The sequence below is a fragment of the Myotis lucifugus genome, unplaced genomic scaffold (assembly GCF_000147115.1).
Source record: "Myotis lucifugus unplaced genomic scaffold, Myoluc2.0 scaffold_8, whole genome shotgun sequence".
Lineage (NCBI taxonomy): Eukaryota > Metazoa > Chordata > Mammalia > Chiroptera > Vespertilionidae > Myotis > Myotis lucifugus.
The window spans coordinates 4,215,018-4,233,907 of NW_005871056.1; the positions used below are offsets into that span (position 1 = coordinate 4,215,018).

Genomic DNA, 18,890 nt, shown 5'->3' on the forward strand with positions numbered 1-18,890 from the left:
TGAGAGAGTGCGGGGCAGATCGAGGGACCCCACCGGTGCACGATCGGGGCTGGGGAGGGACCGCAGGAGGGCTCCAGGGTGTGTTTGGCCCATCTTGCCCAGTCCTGATCGGCCGGACCCCAGCAGCAAGCTAACCTATCGGTCAGAGTATCTGCCCCCTGGTGGTCTGTGTGTGTCATAGCAACTGGTCGAATGGTTGAATGAACGGTCAGACACTTAGCATATTAGGCTTTTATTATATAGGATTATCTACCTAACTCATCCACATGGGACTATTGAATTTAGTTTTGAGGTTGACAAAGTATAGTATGCAGGCCAACTCTGCTGCTGGATTTGTAAAATTTTCTTAAAACTGCTACGCATATTTATTTACCTACTAGAGGCCCAGTGCACGAAATTTGTGCACAGGTAGGGTCCTTAGGCCTGGCCTGAAATCAGGGCCGATCTGTGGGGTGACCAGCAGGGTGATTGTGGGGCCCCCACTGGCACCTGCCTTAGCTGGCCTGGGGCCTGCGTGCTGGGGCAGCTCCTATGTTGAGCATCTGCCCCCTGGTGGTCAGAGCGCATCATAGTGGCCAGTGTGTGTCACAGTGGTCAGTGCAGTTGTTCCGCCATTCAGTCTATTTGCATATTAGGCTTTTATTATATAGGACTAGAGGCCCAGTGCACAAAATTGTGCACTCAGGGGGGGTCCCTCAGCCCAGCCTGTGCCCTCTCGCAGTCCAGGAGCCCTCGGACATCCGTCAGTCGAACATCCTTAGTGCTGCTACGGAGGCGGGAGAGGCTCCCGCCACCACTGTGCACTTGCTAGCTGTGAGCCTGGCTTCTGGTGCACTGACCACCAGGGGTCAGCTCCTGCGTTGAGCGTCTGCCCCCTAGTGTCAGTGCGTGTCATAGTGACTGGTTGTTCTGCTGTTTGGTCGATTTGCATATTAACCTTTTATTATATAGGATTGTTTATCACTGCTTGCATGTTTTAACAGTTGAGGTGTTGCAACAGAGACCATATGACCCACTGCACCTAAAACAATTTACTTTCTGGCCCTTTACAGAAAAGGTTGCCTACTCACGTATTCAAAAAGAGGAAAATAGGCCTATGTGCTGCATCCCAGTGGACCAGAAAGGAGGTGGCATCCATTTTATCCCCCTTCTAATCTCCCAACAGGATGCTCTCTTTGGGATGGATGCACTTGATACCAGACTTGATATCAGTGACTCCTCTGAGAATCCAAAAAGGCTCCTGTGTGGAGAAAGTTAGAGTCTCAGTCTGTTCTCAGAACATCTTGCTTAGGAAAGACAACATTTCGTAGTAGGAGAAACCAAAATATCCTACCAGCCACGTCTTAGTGAAAAATGCAATCTCTAACTTATTTTCCAGGAACAGAACATTCTAAACCAAAACATATTTGCCTCATATTTTTCATATTTCTAAGGTAAAGTATGACAATATTTCTTAGTGAATTTCTCTTATAGTCCACGCTTTTCCTGCCCACATCCCTTAATTGCTTTAAAAAATACATTATGGTTATTGGGTCAATTTCATTAGTTTGTCTTTAAAAAACAACTTGCATATATATGGGAGCTTGAAGGGCTACAGTACTTTATTTTGGAAACTTGGGTTTGTAGTTGTCACCATTCCCAGATTTCAAAACCAAAGGCACCCCACCCACCATTTTACCTCTTGTTTTCCATAGTTTCTTGGGACAAGACAAGGGAACATCAGAAGCTTGCTCTCTTGATGCCATCCTTCCTTGAGGCTTCAATTATTACAGGCTTTTCTGACTATAATAGTACAACATACTTATTGGAGATATTTGTAAATAGAGAAGAGGAAAACATTTCATAATCTCAATCCCCAAACCTAGGCTCCAGGCACTTAGGCTCAGATGACTTCACTTAGGCGCCTAAAAGGTAATGTTTTAACATATCCACAACAGAAACCCTGATTCTCCCACTTTTAACTATATCCCATCCTGCACAAATGAATGATAGCTGAACAGGAAATCTGAAAACAGAGGTTCCTGCCAGTATTTTAATGAAGGCATAAAAATGCTGATTGCCATAGCAATTTTAGCAATAATTTATAGGATTTCTCACTGGCACATCTACAAACCCCATTTTTTCAGAGTACTGTTAATATGTATTTACTCAAAATGTTTCCACATCAGAGCAAGTTGACCTGCTTACAGGTAGATTAATCCATCATAACCCCTCCTCTATCATGAAATTAATTAGTCTGTATTCATGACAGCAAGCATTGAGACACTGTAGACAATGTTTTTCCTGCCCACATTCCTTGGTTAATTCCTCTGTAATGTGTAACACATGTGAACCAGACAGAGGAAGATATGGGGACAGATGGATATGCCTAGATGGATACATGGCAGTTTTTCAAAAACCAGCACCTTAGTTAATCCTCTAGAAAGCACTGTACTGTATGTAAAAGTGCTCCTGGGAAGTTTTCCTAATCTTGTATGGTAGCTCACATGATGGCATAATTTTTCACAGAGAAATGGCTCAGTCTCATAAATGATCAAATATCCAATATTGATAAATTTTAATCAGCTTTTTTCCCCAAAAACAATCCTGTTTTCCTTGATTCTGATGACAATAGGTTATATTGTCACAGAAATCAAGTATCTCCAAAGTAGTAATGTGAAAATTGATTTTTAAACACATACACATGTATATGTATGTGTGTATATATATGTGTGTGTGTGTGTGTGTGTGTGTATATATATATATATATATATATATATATATATATATAGTTTTATTGAAACACAGCGCACATTTACACACATACATAAAAACAGAGAAACACACATACATAAATATATAGTGAAAGGTTTAGCCTTTTTAACCAGACATCTAAATGTTATCAAGACTTATGCATTGCAACATGTTCATGTGAAATTCTTTTTCTCTCCCTGAAAACTGAATCTAGTGAAACTAGCTAGAAACACTTTTCTATTTATATATAGTCTCATCTGTTTCCCATTATAACAGACTGGTATATCGCCTGGAGCACTCATGCCTCTCAATTTTATTTTATTTATTTATTTTTATTTACTTCGTTTTGTTAATCTTCAACCGAGGATATTTTTCCATTGATTTTTTAGAAAGAGTGAAAGGGAGGGGGAGAGACAGAGAGAGAAAAACATTGATGTGAGAGAAACACATCGATTGGCTGCCTCCTGCACACATCCCTGACCTTGGTTGAGGATCAAGCCTGCAACCCAAGTATGCACCCTTGACTAGAATCGAACCCGGGACCCTTCAGTTTGCAGGCCATTGCTCTATCCACTGAGCCGAGCCAGCTAGGGCGCCTCTCAATTTTAAAATCTCTTTCCTTTGCAAGCGGTTCTCATCTTAGAAGGTTTACAGCTAGATGGGCTTGAATTTTAACATTCAGAACTGGAAAGAAATGCCAAAGCTACTTGTCCTGTATGGCTAATACAGTTGCAGAAAGTGGGAGGCATCTTTTTAATATATCTGTCCAAAATAAATATTTATACCACTACCACCCCCCCCCCCATCACCTCGCTAAAAGCACTAAGGTCACTATGGAGTAGTGACTAGTGAGAGTTTGTCCTTTTCTCCTGCCTGGTCTTGGGGGTGACTACATTCCAGTGCTGCCCTGGGTTCGTGTGCCAGCCAAACAGCAAGTGCTGGAAACCTAAGGGGAAACTGGGTTTGGCCAGGAAATAACTCTGGCAGTTGCAGGAAGAGGACATTTCCAAGAAGTGGTAAGATCTGCCCTTAATTTTTTCCTATCTTTAAACACATCCAGGGATCTTTCAAGTTGGGTTTTAAAGCACTACAGAAAACTTGATGAGACAAAAGGGCAGGAACGGCACAAGTCCACCTAGGCACAGCTCCTGTGGTCTTTCTTCATTCTTTTCTGAGGTTGAGCTTGGCTGCCTGTTCACATTCTCTTGACAGACACTTCTGTACTCTGCGGTGTGGCTTCAGCCTAACAGCTCTGCTGAAGTTGCTTCAACATTCTCATGTTCCTGTCCTCATCTTCGCCAGAGCTGATAGCGTTGACCTCCTTTGCATCTGCAAAATTCTATTAGCTCTGGAACCTCTGGTGCCTTGATTTTTGAGCTCAGCACTCTCACTTTTCCCCAGATCCCTTGCTTTGCTCTTGGTTTTCATGGATGGATGTAAAAGTCATTTAGTGCATGTTTTTAGTACCAGGCACTGTGCTATATAACTTAAAGGTACATGTCATTTTATCTGTAGGTAATAATTTGAACTATTCTGATCCCATTTTACAGATAGGGTAACAGGCATAATCATGGATTCATTTATGCACGAAGGAGGAATAGGTAATTCTAACATCTTTCTAGCTATAGAGATGTTTATTTTCTAAAATTGTAATTAATTTTGAATTCTTTTTCTCATGGTCAGTTATCATGAAAGACATTTAAAATTTATATTTACAGGATATATATATATATATATATATATATAGAGAGAGAGAGAGAGAGAGAGAGAGAGAGAGAGAGATATTAAACTTCCTAAGTCCAGGTATCTCTAAAAGGGCTTATAAAAAATAAAGTTCAAGTCTAATTTTATCACAACTAAACACAGAACATGATTGCATCACAATAAGTATTTTTTCTCTCCAACTTTATTTCTAAAACTTTTTCATTTTAGTTGACCAGAGTTCCTTTTGTCACTTAGCCTGCTTACTGAAGACACCCATTTCCAAAGCCTCAGGTGGAATTTCATTAGCTAGAACTCAACCAGGAAGAGCATGACCTAAAGATTTGATTAAAAACATAGGAAACAGATTTTACAAATGGAATATGGGACATATAACATTCTGCTTCAAGGCAGATGATCCCATTACCTCCTGTACCTCATCCGAATTACATCCCATGTCTTAAAGCCAAGTTTAAAAGCCAGGTCTGAGAATGTCCTTATTTTACCTCTCTTCACCTGGGGACTGCTGTCTCATTGTAGCACTCAGTCTGCACTTTGCCATTACGCACCTGACAGATGGCTTCATAAAATGTTCTCTTATTTCACTGTGTGTGGTCTCTCCAAGTGGCTTATGTCTCCTGGGGGTCAGGTACTATGTCATTATTTCTTTGGTAACCCCATCAGATAACGTGGAGCGCTTATGACCTCTCATTTAATACATACAGAAGATATATACTTGGGTAGGTAACTTTCCTGAATTCTCACAGTAAGAGTTAATGGACATTATTATATTTTAACTACTGCGAGGCAGGGTAATTTCAAGTAAACAGCTCTGATTGAAATGGCTAAAGAAGGGAACTGGACTTCTTAGTCTGCTGAAGGAGGGCTCCTTTGTTTGAAAAATTCCTTTCGATGAAAGAAAAAGATGACTGATATAATTCATTTAATTTTTATAACTAAACTCTTTGCCCATATACTTTTCAGTTTAGTGCCTGTGAAATCAGTTATTTATCAAAGTGAAGTGGGAATGCGTGGTTTTCCATGCAGAGTTAGTGGTTTTGAAAACCAGTGTTGATGAGCCAGAAAATACAATACTGATATTGGTATATTTACCAGATTGGCCCCCAAATCCAGGAATTCAAGGAAAAGAGATTTTTGATATAAAAGGTCTTAATGTATTTCTAGTCCACATTAGATCCACTATTTGCTGGAAAAATACATATCTTCTCAAAAATACATGCATATGACTGCTCTTTTCTTGATCTGGGAATAACCATTTTAGAGACATTAAAAAACTTCTAAGGACCCCCATGCACTCTTCCTAAAATAGTAGTAATAGATTCTGTTATTGCTGCATAATTTCTTCTTAGTGTTTCCTCCTTCTCTAGACCAGGATGCTTGTTTCTTATTTTGTTGGGGGCTGTCTGGAGCATATCTAAAGTACTCATCAACCCTGCCATAGTCTCATTTACTAAGTACTCAGAGGTATATAGTTTTGTGTTTGGCACCCTAACTTCTGTTTTCCAAGGCCCATGAAGAGGAAGCAGTTTTAATTTTTTTTTCTGAAATTATATCCCAGCTTCTGCTTATAGGAAATAATTGAGGTAGGACTTCTTTTTTAAAACATAGCTGGCTGAGTTGCTGCAATTGAACATGAGAAGTACAAATATGCTTTCAAATATATGTAAGAAAAACAGAAGTTTCTTAAATCAGGTTGTATTTATTAAAAGCAGAATACAAAATATCTTGGAATTCAGAGATTACCTATTGTAATGTCCCCTAACAGGTTAGTTCTAAAAAAAAAAAAAGTTAATCATTTCAAGGCAGATAAAAAAATTTCAAGTAAGAATAATACATCTGGTTGCAGACTGAGTTTATTCAAACTCTGAGGCCTCTGTATGTTCCTCCAGGTTTTCAACCATTAATAGCCCAAACCGATTGCTCCTCTCATACCAGCTTCTGTTGTCTGAGAGGGTTCCCACACTGTTCTTTGACCGGCTGGCACCTTGTTTCTTTCGCCTTTTCTTTTTAGAATTTGATTTACCCTTTGGTAGGAATAATTCAGCAGGGGCATATGACCTTGTGGCATTGAATAGGTGTTCATAAAGTTGCATGGCCTCAGGACACTTGCTCAGAAGACTTTCTACAGAGGTTGATGTTAGCAGTTGTCGGCACAGTCCATGCACCAGGCTCCCACTATACAATCTGTTCAACAGGGGAGAGAAAGAGGGGTGTTAAAGCAGAGGTTCAGTCGCTGGGACACCATCATTAACATGGCTACAACAAATGCATCTAAAAACACTGAGAGCTCTTCTACAAAATCATTATTAAAATTACTTAAGAATAATCTGTTCCTTGAAGGAAGGAACTGAGTTGTTATTAAAAATATTATGTCTTGGCTCATGATATTTTTAACATCACATTCAATGATGGATGCTTGCTGGTTTACAGCTAGACCAAAGTTGAGCAGGCCTCTTAACACTTCAAAAAAAAGGAATTAAAAATGCCTTTGATAAACCAAACAGGTAGTCTGTTGAAATAAGAGAAAATTTACTGGCATCATTTGCAAGGTCATTATTCACCTTGGACTAAAAACCTACTTCATAAATATAAGATGGGATTAACTGGAAGCTACAATTTTAATATGTAACTTATTGCCAGTGTTGATCAACTGGTGCCTTAATAACTGATGTAGAACCATCATTGAATCAGTGTAAAATCATCATTTAAAAAACCTTAGTAATGCTAAGATACAAGAACAGTCCTCTACTGAAATCACAAAGAGAACTGTTTGGTCTTGTTTATCCTGTTTTTTTGTTTTGTTTTGTTTTGTTTAAATGGATTACTGGTAACTGGAGAGGATCCAGTCAAGAATGACCTAAATTATTAAAGGCCAGACATAAGTATCCATAGGTCTAAGGCCAATTCATCTTACTTGGTAAAGGGTTTTAGGGTTAGCTCGCATATGAGGCCCAGAAACATATTAACAACACTATTCACTGCTAGGAAGCTTTTCACTGTGAAACTTTTTCTTTTAAAGTTTTTCTTTTTTTAATATATTTTACTGATTTTTTACAGAGAGGAAGGGAGAGGGATAGAAAGCCAGAAACATCGATGAAAGAGAAACATCGATCAGCTGCCTCCTGCACACCCCCTACTGGGGATGTGCCCGCAACCAAGGTACATGCCCTTGACCGGAATCGAACCTGGGACCTTCCAGTCCGAAGGCCGACGCTCTATCCACTGAGCCAAACCAGTTACGGCTCACTGTGAAACATTTAAAGTCACACCAGCATATTTTACATGCTTCTATATATCATTCATTTAGTCAATAAATATTTGCACACATACAATTTGCTAGGTACGGGGACAACAACAGTACATAAAATAGACAAGTACCTGCCCTCATAGAGTTTACATTCAAGTGGAAAGAAACAAAGTTTATACACAATCTCAACTCCATTTTTTTCTAACCATCTCCCTTTTATCTTCTTCAATCCTTCTGGTAAGTACCTCCTGGATGGACAGTCACCAGGATGTCTAATCCATTCGTCCTACCCCTTTTTCACTGGCCCACACACTGCTATCATTTCTTTCTCACCCAGCATAAACTCCCTATCAGACATTATACTCACTTCCTGGCATACAGGCTGCCTCTCCCTTCACACTTGCCTGGCAAAGAAAAGCCTGAGATAAAGTCCATTTAAGCATCTAATAGTAATCTCACTAGACTAAAACCTCCAAGACAGTAGATATTTTTTTTAATGTTTTGTTCATTATAACAAAGACCAGAGTAGGCATTTAATGAATATTTGAATGAATGAATGAACAATATGCCAACTGGTAAGAAATGCAATTATGAAATACAAGAGTAATAGGAATAGAGTGACTGGAAGTAGACAGTAGTAATATTTCAGTAGGATGGTCAGAAAAAGTTTTTATAAAGTGACGTTTGAAGAAACTTAAATGAAGGAATAAATTACATCCAACCAACAACTGCATCTTTTTATTACTTTTACTTTGGAACTAATTTTCTTTGGGAATATAGAAATAATTTAATATTTTTCCTGTTTCCAGCTCTTTAGCTGTCATAGTGTTCCAAGACCAATTACCCTAAGATTAATTTTTAAACATAACTTTTTTGCTTTAAATGTAAATAAAGTATTTGCTTCTGTGTGCAGCCATCTGAACTAGTTTCCCTTGGTGCTCACCGAGTTAGGTCTGGCTCTGGGAGAGGCGTGAACAGCAGCTGATTAAGATACATCCCCATCAGCAGACAGCTCTGCCACTGACAGAAGATGTGAGCTGTGTCTAAATCCAGTCTCGGGCCCGGCCGCGTCTGCTCCTTCACTCTTTGGAACTCTTCATACAACATCTTAGCACCATTCTTCCGCAGATCTTCTTTATCTAGAAAAGGAAACAACCCACGGGCAGTAGTTCCCAAAATACTGTATCAGTTTGTAAGTTTCTCCATATATACATAAAACTTCAAATTCCATAAAGAAAAAATTGGTTTAAATAACCAAAGTGCTTTTCTCTTCTGGCTCTTTACTATTTTAACGTCAATGTAAAAGCCTTGCTGTGTAAGTTGAAATATTATACTGAAATGCCTTTTTAATGACAATCTAACTTTATTCAACCCCAAATTATTTGTTTCCTTAAAATAATCTCTTCCACTCGTCTACCACTTGACCTTAAATATATCTGCATCAAACGCTCCAAACCCTAAATTTGTCTCCGAAAAACATAAATTACTATTAAATGTCATTCTCTGTATTGTTCTCTTCTACCAAACTTCCTTTCATGGAGACCTCCATGCTATAGTGCACTTAAAGAAACAGCCCATTGTTCAAAGCACATTTTAACTTCTGTTGATGGGAGGAAAACAAAAGTAAGACTCATGGAGAATGTGGCAGATCATCACTTCTTCACACACAGAGGGCAAGGGCCAGAAACAACCACCCTGGGAAAGAATAATACTGTATGTGTTCCTCATAGAAACTATGCCCTTCAGCAGTTGTGTTTGAGCCGGGGCGCACATGACATCCGGACCAACTTGAAGGTAACAGAAAGGAGGCCCACCTTTTACCAATTAGCGAGCAGCAAGGCACTGAGCCTGCCTGGGAGCCAGGTCCACCATTCCTAAAAGAAAAGAAACAGACCCTTGACATGCCCCTTCGGTTGGACTCAGGTAAAAACTTAATAGGCTCATGCTCTGGGAATTTTCATAAACTAATTATTCAATGAGAGGAAATACCCTAAACTTGTGTCTTAACCATTAGTGGGCCTTAGTTGGCTGTCATAAAACAACAGACCCTTTCTGGCAGCTTCTCTTACTTCTGGGCTTCCTTGGAGTCTATGCTGGTTCATTATTTCATTTCACTTATTTTAAAAAGTAAATTTCAGAGTAGCATTCGCCAGTAGAGCTTTGAGCCATGATGGAAAGGCTCTATATCTGTGCTGTCCTCTAGCGACGTGTGTCTACTGAGCACTAATGCAGCTAGTGGCTATCCTACTGGATGGATGACAGCATCAGGCCTCAACTTCTCCATGACGCCATTACTGTTCGAGAGGGTAACTATTACACATGTTTACAGAAAGTGTTACAGCATTCATAATCTTTAAAGAGAATAATTCCATTCCAGAATTGAAGTGTTCCAATGCATCAACATTTATTTCACCTGATATTTAAACACAGATAAAATTGCCTCAAAGTATACTTCTCCAATAGAAAGAGAAGTTACTACTGCTACCATCACTACTTACATACTAATCAAAACTTACAGTGGAGAAAAGGGAAAGTAAAAAAATTGCACAAGCATGAATGTTTAGTTTCACCAATGAGCAATTTTAAATAAGTTTCTAGTGATGATGTTGCTGTTGCATTGCTGATAGGGGCAGGAAGGAATAGAAAAGGTGGAATACAAAATGCAACTGATGGATTACCCTGTCACACCTCACAGGTTACAGCATTAGGTGCCACAGAGCAGGTGGGATTAGGTGGGATCAGTGCATCTTCACTGCTGTGCCCTTCAGCACTGAGCCTGACTCATGGAAGTGCTCAAAAGCATTTATCAATGAATGGGTAATATACTGGCGCCTCCATTTCTAAGTTCTGATATAACTGATAGGAATAGATGATACAGGATTTTTTAAAAAAAACTTTCTGTTATATGTAAGTAACATGGAAAAATATACTTCTGGAATTTCCAGATACCTACCAGGGCTGTTGATTATGGCATGCAAGGGCCCCAGCAGCATCCCCAGCAGCAAGGCTTGTAGATGATGTAGTTTTGCCTTGGCCTCCATGTGCTGCAACCAGTAGCAACTGACAGCAATGGGCAACTTCAAAGAAGTAGGGATTGGGTCCAGGATGGTCTGTTTCACCTTTAACGTTTCTAAAAGAAGTGTCTGCCGTTTAGATGAGGAGAGCTGAAAAAGATATACCAAACACTTTGCAAGTTACTTGGGGGAATGTCTTCCCCCCCCCCCTTAGTATGAAGAGACTTTAATGCAAATGAAATTGCTGTGTTCATTTCTTATCTTCCTGTGTAAAAAAGTCAGCCAGTCACACTCAGAGCATTTAGAACGTTAGTAAGGTGCTTAGTAAGTATGGTTGACTGAATGAATGCACTGTCTCCTCCCATGACACGGCCCTTGCTCATGTCATTCCATCCGCCAAGGAGTCTGATTGAGCATCTTCAGTGCACATGTTACTTGGGAAGCTTGTTAAAAATTCAATCCTCAGACCCACCCCCTACATTTTGACTCAGTAAATCTGAGGGAGCCCAGGATTCTTTAACTATTCAGCTTTGAGAAACAATGATCTATACTTAACCAATCCCTTACTTGGCAGTGAATATTTAGGCTCTACCTTCCCCATGACATCATTACCGATCACCTCGAGAAGGACCTTTGATTACGTGCACCCTGTGGCATATAATACAGTTTTCTATTTGTTTGGGTCCTGTCTCATGTCCCTACCCAGATGAATGTGTTTGTGCTCTCCTACACAGAGATTGTCCTAGGGGGGCTACTTGTAGGGAAGAGGTATCTTCAAGGGAAATAGGAATATTCAAGGACCAACCGCCTTGTGCGTGCAGTAACACACCACACTTTTCCTTGATGTTTTAGTGTGCGCACTTCAAATAAAAGGAAGTGAACACCTATGAGGACTTCTGGCTACTTGTTGAAATAATTTTAATTTAACGAATCTTAAGCTTAAGAATCTTAAGCTTTCACAGATGAAGAAATTAGGACGATTAAGAGGACACGCCTCAGGGAGACTTTACAATCAAACTTTAAGAGAAAAACATAGTTGCATTCCTAGGGTCTGCTTGCAGCAAAGGATTTCTTTCTTAACTCTGAAAGAATGAGAGAGCCTGAAGCATTTCTCAGCACCAAACACCTAATTAGTAGTCAATAAGTATGTTGACAGCTGAGAATAAGATGGTAAACTGAAATAAAACACTTCATAATTGACAAAATAGTTTCATTATCAATGCATGATAGCATTAAATCAATGATTTATAAGTACTAGTTTTAATAATTTAATACTGTGATAAAAATTTTTAAATTAGAAATAGGTAAAGTGCTTTACAGTATAATCAATCCTCCCCTCCCCCATGGGAAGTAGCATTAACTACTTAAATTTAAAGTGAAACAAAAACTATTCTTTATAATCTCTTAAACTGGTAGAAAAACACACCAACTAAAGGCTAAGAAAATACATGAATTATTTACTGACTTATAATGCTTAAATTACTGAATTCTCTAGCCACGTTACAACTTGTGATCAATGCAGAGTCTGAGCTTGACTTCAAAGATGATCTGTCCCTCACTAACTCTACGGCCTTGGGCAAGTTTCTGAGCTTTTCTGTAGTCAGTCTGATCATCTGTAAAATGGGCATTATAATGAGTGACACAAATGTCCCATGGAACCCACCAGTCCTGAGCCCCTTCCAAAAGGGAAACCACTCTGCTCCCAGCCCTTAAATCTGGTTGAGTTTGATCCCATGTGACAACTCCCCTGGGGATGGACAGCACAAGCCTGCAGAGAAGCTGCCACACAGGCAGGGATGCCCAGAGAGCACTGCCTTACTCCCCAAGAATGACCCACTTCCATTTCTCCTTACGATTATCCACTGGTTGGTTAACTTGAGTGGTGCTCTGTCCACTGCAATTAACAGATCCCAAATGGAAATGCTATCCCAGGTGCTTAATGTGGGAATTAGATGAGACTATGAAGTTCCCATTACAACAGCTGGCACAAAGCAGATAAAGTATCATTACCACATCATGTTAAGAAAAACAGATTCTATCACAAAGTTCCTATACTTGTACCTGCATTTGTCTCTGGAATCACATTTGCACTTGATACTGTCTAGAATTATTGTGGGCTAATGAGAGCTACCATTGAGCTGAATACAGAATTGATTAGCTTATGCCAAGGGGAAGCCAAATGATATCACTGCATAGACAGGGAACTAAAATTTCACCTTACTTTGCATGCAGTTAAGTGATGAGAAGAACACTTGTCATCTGCACTTAGCAAGGCATACAATCAGCCTCCAACACTCACTGACTCAACTGGATTTTCATATGTGGGAAAAAATGTCCTGATCCCTATATCACACTATATGGAGACAAATCAATTCTAGGTAGATTGTCGATCTAAATATGAAAGGCAAAGAAAATATTTTCATGACCTTAAGTCAGAAAAGTAATAACCATAAATAATAAAAATTTAAATTAGTCTATATTAAGAAGTTCTGTTCATGAAAACATACTAAAGTTGACATACTAAAGTTAAAAGACAATCCACAGAATGGGAAAGGCTATTCACAAAGGAATATGTGTGTGTGTGTGTGTGTGTGTGTGTATTATGTCAGAAAAATGGCCTAAAGACTTTGAACATAACCTTATATAATAGAATGTCCAAATGGCCAATGAACACATGAAAAGGTGCTCAAATAAGTCACCAAAAAAATGCAAGTTAACACCCCTAAAATTGGCTGAAATGATGCCACTACACAACAACCAAAATAGCTAAAATTTTTTTAAAAGATAGAAAATACCAGGTATCAGCAAGGGTGTAAAGGGAGAGGAACTCTTTACAAGACCACTTGACATATATCTTACAAGCTGAACATATGTGTATCCTATAACTCAGCAATTCCACTCCTAGTTATATATGCAATAGAAATGTACTCATATTTTCACTAAAAGACGTGCACTGAGATGTGCATAACACTATTCATAATAGCCCAAACTGCAAACTACCCAAATGTCTATCAGCTATAAGTTGGAAAAACTATTTTGATATATTCCCAAGTTGTAAAAATATACAGCAATGAGAAATGAATTTTCTGCAACTACTCACAATAGGAATAAATCTCACAAACATCATGTTGAACACAAGAAGCCAGATGAAAGAATTCATACTGTATGATTTCATTTTTATAAAGTATAAAAACAGTCAGAACTCTTCAATGTTGTTTGAGATCAGGATAGTGATTACAGGAGGTATGGAGGGGGGTGACCAGAACCAGACACAAGGGAAAGCTTCTGAGGTGCTGATAGTCTTCCTCTGGGTGTTCTTTTGCTTTTTTTTAAAATATATTTTTTACAGAGAGGAAGGGAGAGGGATAGAGAGTTAGAAACATCGATGAGAGAGAAACTTCGATCAGCTGCCTCCTGCACACTCCCTACTGGGGATGTGCCCGCAACCAAGATACATGCCCTTGACCAGAATCGAACCTGGGACCCTTCAGTCCGCAGGCCGACACTCTATCCATTGAGCCAAACCGGTTAGGGCACCTCTGGGTGTTCTTTACATGGGGTGTGGTGCTGGTTTGAAAATCCATCAAGCTGTACCATTTTCTGAGCACTCTACCGTATGTGCAAACTCAGGAAGGGATTAATTGCAAAGAGGCAAGAGGAGTGATGGATACATTCATTATTTTAATTGCAGGATGGATTCACAGATATAAACATACACCAAAACTCATAAAAGTACACATTTAAACTATGGGCACTTCATTATACATCAATTATTTCTCAACAAAGCCATTCAGTGGTTCTCAACCTTCCTAATGCCGTGACCCTTTAATACAGTTCCTCATGTTGTTGTGACCCCCAACCATAAAATTATTTCCGTTGCTACTTCATAACTGTAATTTTGCTACTGTTATGAATTGTAATGTAAATATCTGATATGCAGGATGTATTTTTATTGTTCGCGACCCACAGGTTGAGAACCGCTGCAAAACAACAAAAAACAACCCTCCACCATAGCACCATTTTTGTTATGAGTAGAGATGTAATTTCAACAAAATATCCTTCAGAATGTTGCTAATTTCAATTTTATTGGTGTGGGTAAAATTTTAATCCTTTCTGTTTGGAATTTGACCTATGTTCACGTTTCTAGTTCTGTAACCCTGGAAATGTGGCGAAGTCGCTGTGTTACTTAGCATGATAAAAATGACTTGTAAAACTGCATCTAGACTTGAACTATAAATAAACTCTAAATGCCAGATGGGGACACCATATCATGGGGCTTCCCTGAGTACAGTGACTTGTAATTAGCCATGTACCTTGCAGGGACTTCTGAAGGGATGTCTACGCAATTGTTACAAGAAAGGGTGGATCCTGTGGGGAAGAAGGGCAATGAGACCTTTTCTTTCTTTAATTGAGATAATGTCATAAAATTCACCATTTTAAAGTGGCTTTTGAATATTTACAAACTTGTACAACTATCACTAATTCTAGAACATTTCATCTACCAAAAAGGAAACCCTGTGTTCCCATTAGCAGCCATTCACCATGGCCAAGGAGGCTCTCCTACCTACCTGATGAGAAGATCGTTCCCTCCTGCCTGAGCTGTCAATAATGGAAGGCTGTGTAGGCCAGGGGCTGGCAGTATTGACATTATGGGCCGGATAATTCTTTGTTGTAGGGGCTGTCCTGTGTATTGTAAGAAATCTGATGCAGGCTGATATGTTAGTTATGCCTATGATCAATGCCTTCAGGCACATTTTTTTTGTAGCTCAGAATTTTTTTCCTATTCCCTTTTCTTTTCTTTGAGCCATGTAACCCCATTGTATGGATATCTAGTAACAACAAAGTAGTAGTAATAATTACAGAGATAACACAGACCACGGAAGTACAGTGAAATGGCATTATTTGGAGCGAAAAGATCTAGGTGTGAGTCCTGGCGCTGACATTCCCTGGCTGAGGTATTACACAGTTACCACGGTGAGCCCTGGTTTTCTCAGCTATGAAAGGGGTGCAATATGGCAACCAACCTGTTTGTTACGTTACAAGAGATAATCTACATGAAAGCGCTTTGTAACCTGTAAAGTGCTTTACAAAAATTAATGAGTATTACACTTACCTCAGTCAATCTGCTTAAGTCAGGAAGATCCTTGGGCAGGTCTACTGCATCAACAACCGATGTTTTGATGCTTTTATTAATCCTTTCCACTTCGCTGAAAGAGAGAGACCGAGGAGGCGATGCATTCAAGGACACACTTCCCAGAGGTGCAGAAACATTCAAAAGAAGCCCATAGATGACTTGCCGGATGGGCAGAGATATTCTGTGGGCATTTGGCTGCTGCATGTTTTCCACTTGTGTGTGAAGAATGGTCCGTCTTAGCACCAAAGCATCGCTGATGAAAGGAGACAGCTGACCTTTGGCCAAAGCCACTAGGACCCATTCTGGCAAACCCAGGCTCAAGGCCTCCGGACAGACGTACGTGCCACACTGGAAGAAGTCCTGCAGCTTCACCTGGGACGGCTGGTATTCTTCCATGGCACAACAGAGAAGTTCCTTCACATCTTCTCGATCCTTTTGTGGGAGAGACTTCAGAACATTGTCTAGAGCTTCGGGGGGGTCAGCAAAACGAGACAACCAACTCAGAAGCCCCAGAACTCGGTGGTGTCTCCTCCCCTTCGCACTGGCAGCTCCCAGAGGAAGACGTACTTTACTTAAGAACGTGTCCATGATGGGCAGGTTGATATGGTCGTTTCCGCATAGCACCGCAAAGAGAGGTAGGAGAGCTTTATTCATATTGCTGAAGTAGTGGCAGAGTGCATCAAGAGAAAAACATTTGGTGGGGATATAATGGCTCTGGGTGCCCTTGATAGTGTTCACGTTTCTCCACTGAAAGCTATTCAATGGGCAAAACCCAGTTTTCAGGTCAAAAATGCAAAAGTCACTATCCGACGATAACACAGGGCAATTCCAATGATTAGCCAGCGTCATAATGTCCCGGTCCGCTTCTGAAAAGCACTGGACAAAATGTACCCGCAGCTTGATCAAAACCTGTATGAACACTTCCCGGATGAGTAGGGGACACACACACCCACACCCACCAACAGAAAGGGAATGGGCCGCCTGGATCTTCTCTCGAGCTCGAGCCTTCAAAGTTGTAAGCTTTTTATCTGAAATGTCACATCCTCCATCTAATACAACATATGGACATATATTACAAGAAAACAGTGATTCGAAGAATTGTTGTACAACATCTGCAAAAGCATCATAGTCCCCTCCATACCGGAGCTCAAAGTTTGAGCTAAAGCAGAGCCGGTGGAAGAGAGCATAGCCATCAATGATCATTTTTGTGTCTCGCAACTTCAAATCAGTGAAGAACTCATTACTATGATCTTCCACAAAACTCATTAGCCCTCGGATGCCCATGATGACTGTCTGAAGAACTTCCTGTTTAAGACAATAGAACACACTTTCAACTGATGCTGGTTACAGGGGACCATGCCATTGTTTCCAGCAAATCAACAACAAATGATACAGAGAACTCTTTAAATCCAACATATTCGGTGTCAGCATCTCAATTCTCATCTAGATCCTCAGGCGAGACCAACTAGCTGAGTGCTTTTTCAATCTTTTATTTTGCTTTTCCCTTGTGTTACAAGGCACAGAGTCCACAGTTTCGTGGTGTTTGATCTTTGGATACAAGTGCTGGTGATTCTAAGGAAAAAGCAATTAAAGTCCACTACTGCCACACTATATAGAACTGTGGACTCTGATATTGAGATAGGAAATAGTTGCCATCTTACAACACAGAATATCTGTTTTGTGGGTTCAACGTAAAAAGTCATAAGCCATAAAAATTAGATAGGTCTCAATCTCATAATCAATAAATCAGAAAGCTTTGGGATTCAGTTAATGAAAGTGTGTAGGGTCAATGATATGGATCTTTTCTTGAAAACCAGAGTCTGGAAACTTCTTTCAGGCATTGGCTCAAGGAATCTAACTGTCCAGCTTTACCCCGACCAGGGACTCTTCTCATCTTCGTCTTTGCATGTCTGGCCCAGTTACCAACAATATCCTTCAGTATCTGGCTAACTTAAGTCACAGAGTCAGCTTTCCCTTTGGCGTCAGGTTCCAAAACGGCTCAGCATGGTACTGTTACAAAATCGTGAGATTTATTGTCAAACATGGAAATTTTTTTGCATTAATTTTTAGTTTTAAAAATATTGCATTAAGGCTGGCCAGTGTTGCTCAGTGGTTGGAGCGTCGGCATGCACACCAAAGGATCGTAGGTTCAATTCCAGGGCAAGGACACCTACCTGGGTTGCAGGTTGGATCCCTAGCCCTGGTCAGGGCGTGTGCAGGAGACAACCAGTCTATGTGTCTTTCTGATATGGATGTTTCTCTCTCTCTCCCCTTCCCTCCCTCTCTTCCACTTTAAAAAAAAAATCAATGGAAAAAAATCCTCTCGTGAGTACTAACAAAAAAATAAAATATTGTATTAAAATTTCTCTTGATTACCGAGTTTGGGGCATCCCCTTGCATTCTGCATCTGACTCGCTTCACCTGTGTACTACTTATTCCTTTAGAAGTCTGTCTTGTAAAGCTCATGCCAGCAGAGACCCCTGTCAAGTCATCCTAAGCTAATGACGGGACCGTGCACAGGTGTCCAACAAATGCGCGCCGGACAGGAGACAGCGCACAAGAGAAAGCGGACAGGAGAAAACGATCGAAGTCCCCAAACAGGCCTTCCCACACCGCGCCACACAGGTGCTCACGCCCCGCCAGCGGGACCCACAGCAGAGCCCACCTGCTACGTCCCCCACCCGAACCCCCCTCATCGCTAGGACCAGCCCGCATTAAACGCCCAAGGGCCAGGCAAGGACCGGCAGCTGAAGCCCCGCACCTGTGAGCGGGGACCGGAAGTCTCCGGGTGGATGTCACTGGGGAGCCCGGGTCCTTGGAGCCAGTAGCGCCGGACTGCGCAGGGGGGCAGGCGCTGGACGCGGGGTCCCTGAGGAAGGCCGGCCAGTCCGCTCCGAAGTGGCCGCTGTCAAATGAGAGCAGCTGGACCCGCGGGGCCGGCCGCTCTCCCCCGCCCACTGGAGTTCGAGCACACTTCCGCCCCGCGACGGGCTCCCGGCTGCCTCCCCGACTTCCCAGCATGCTCCGCGCCGTCTCCCTG

General features: G+C 40.8%; 2 protein-coding genes across 4 annotated transcripts in view; one reads left to right on the plus strand and one right to left on the minus strand.

The window, feature by feature from the left end:
* ATP2C1 (ATPase secretory pathway Ca2+ transporting 1) overlaps positions 1-8,758 on the plus strand; it is a 120,533-nt gene extending 111,775 nt beyond the window's left edge. Inside the window, exon 28 of one of the 2 annotated variants that reach the window (XM_014450743.2) lies at positions 8,616-8,758. In XM_014450743.2, the coding sequence (XP_014306229.1) occupies positions 8,616-8,687 (72 nt within the window). In that variant the 3' untranslated portion in view covers positions 8,688-8,758. Of the gene's footprint in view, positions 1-1,694; positions 1,886-8,615 lie in introns of those variants that run through there. The other variant, XM_014450749.2, reaches the window with a different exon arrangement.
* Positions 6,135-18,794, minus strand: ASTE1 (asteroid homolog 1). 2 transcript variants are annotated; one of them, XM_023749520.1, is made up of 5 exons: positions 18,612-18,794; positions 15,830-17,155; positions 10,656-10,866; positions 8,646-8,841; positions 6,135-6,639 (listed from the first exon to the last, which is right to left on the minus strand). In XM_023749520.1, exons 2-5 carry the CDS (start codon positions 17,132-17,134, stop codon positions 6,309-6,311), a joined length of 2,043 nt encoding a protein of 680 aa, XP_023605288.1. In that variant the 5' UTR covers positions 17,135-17,155; positions 18,612-18,794; the 3' UTR covers positions 6,135-6,308. The 2 variants fall into 2 exon arrangements, with proteins under 2 accessions (XP_023605288.1, XP_023605289.1); XM_023749521.1 differs by having other exon boundaries at positions 15,830-17,860.
* Positions 18,795-18,890: the final 96 nt, after the last annotated feature.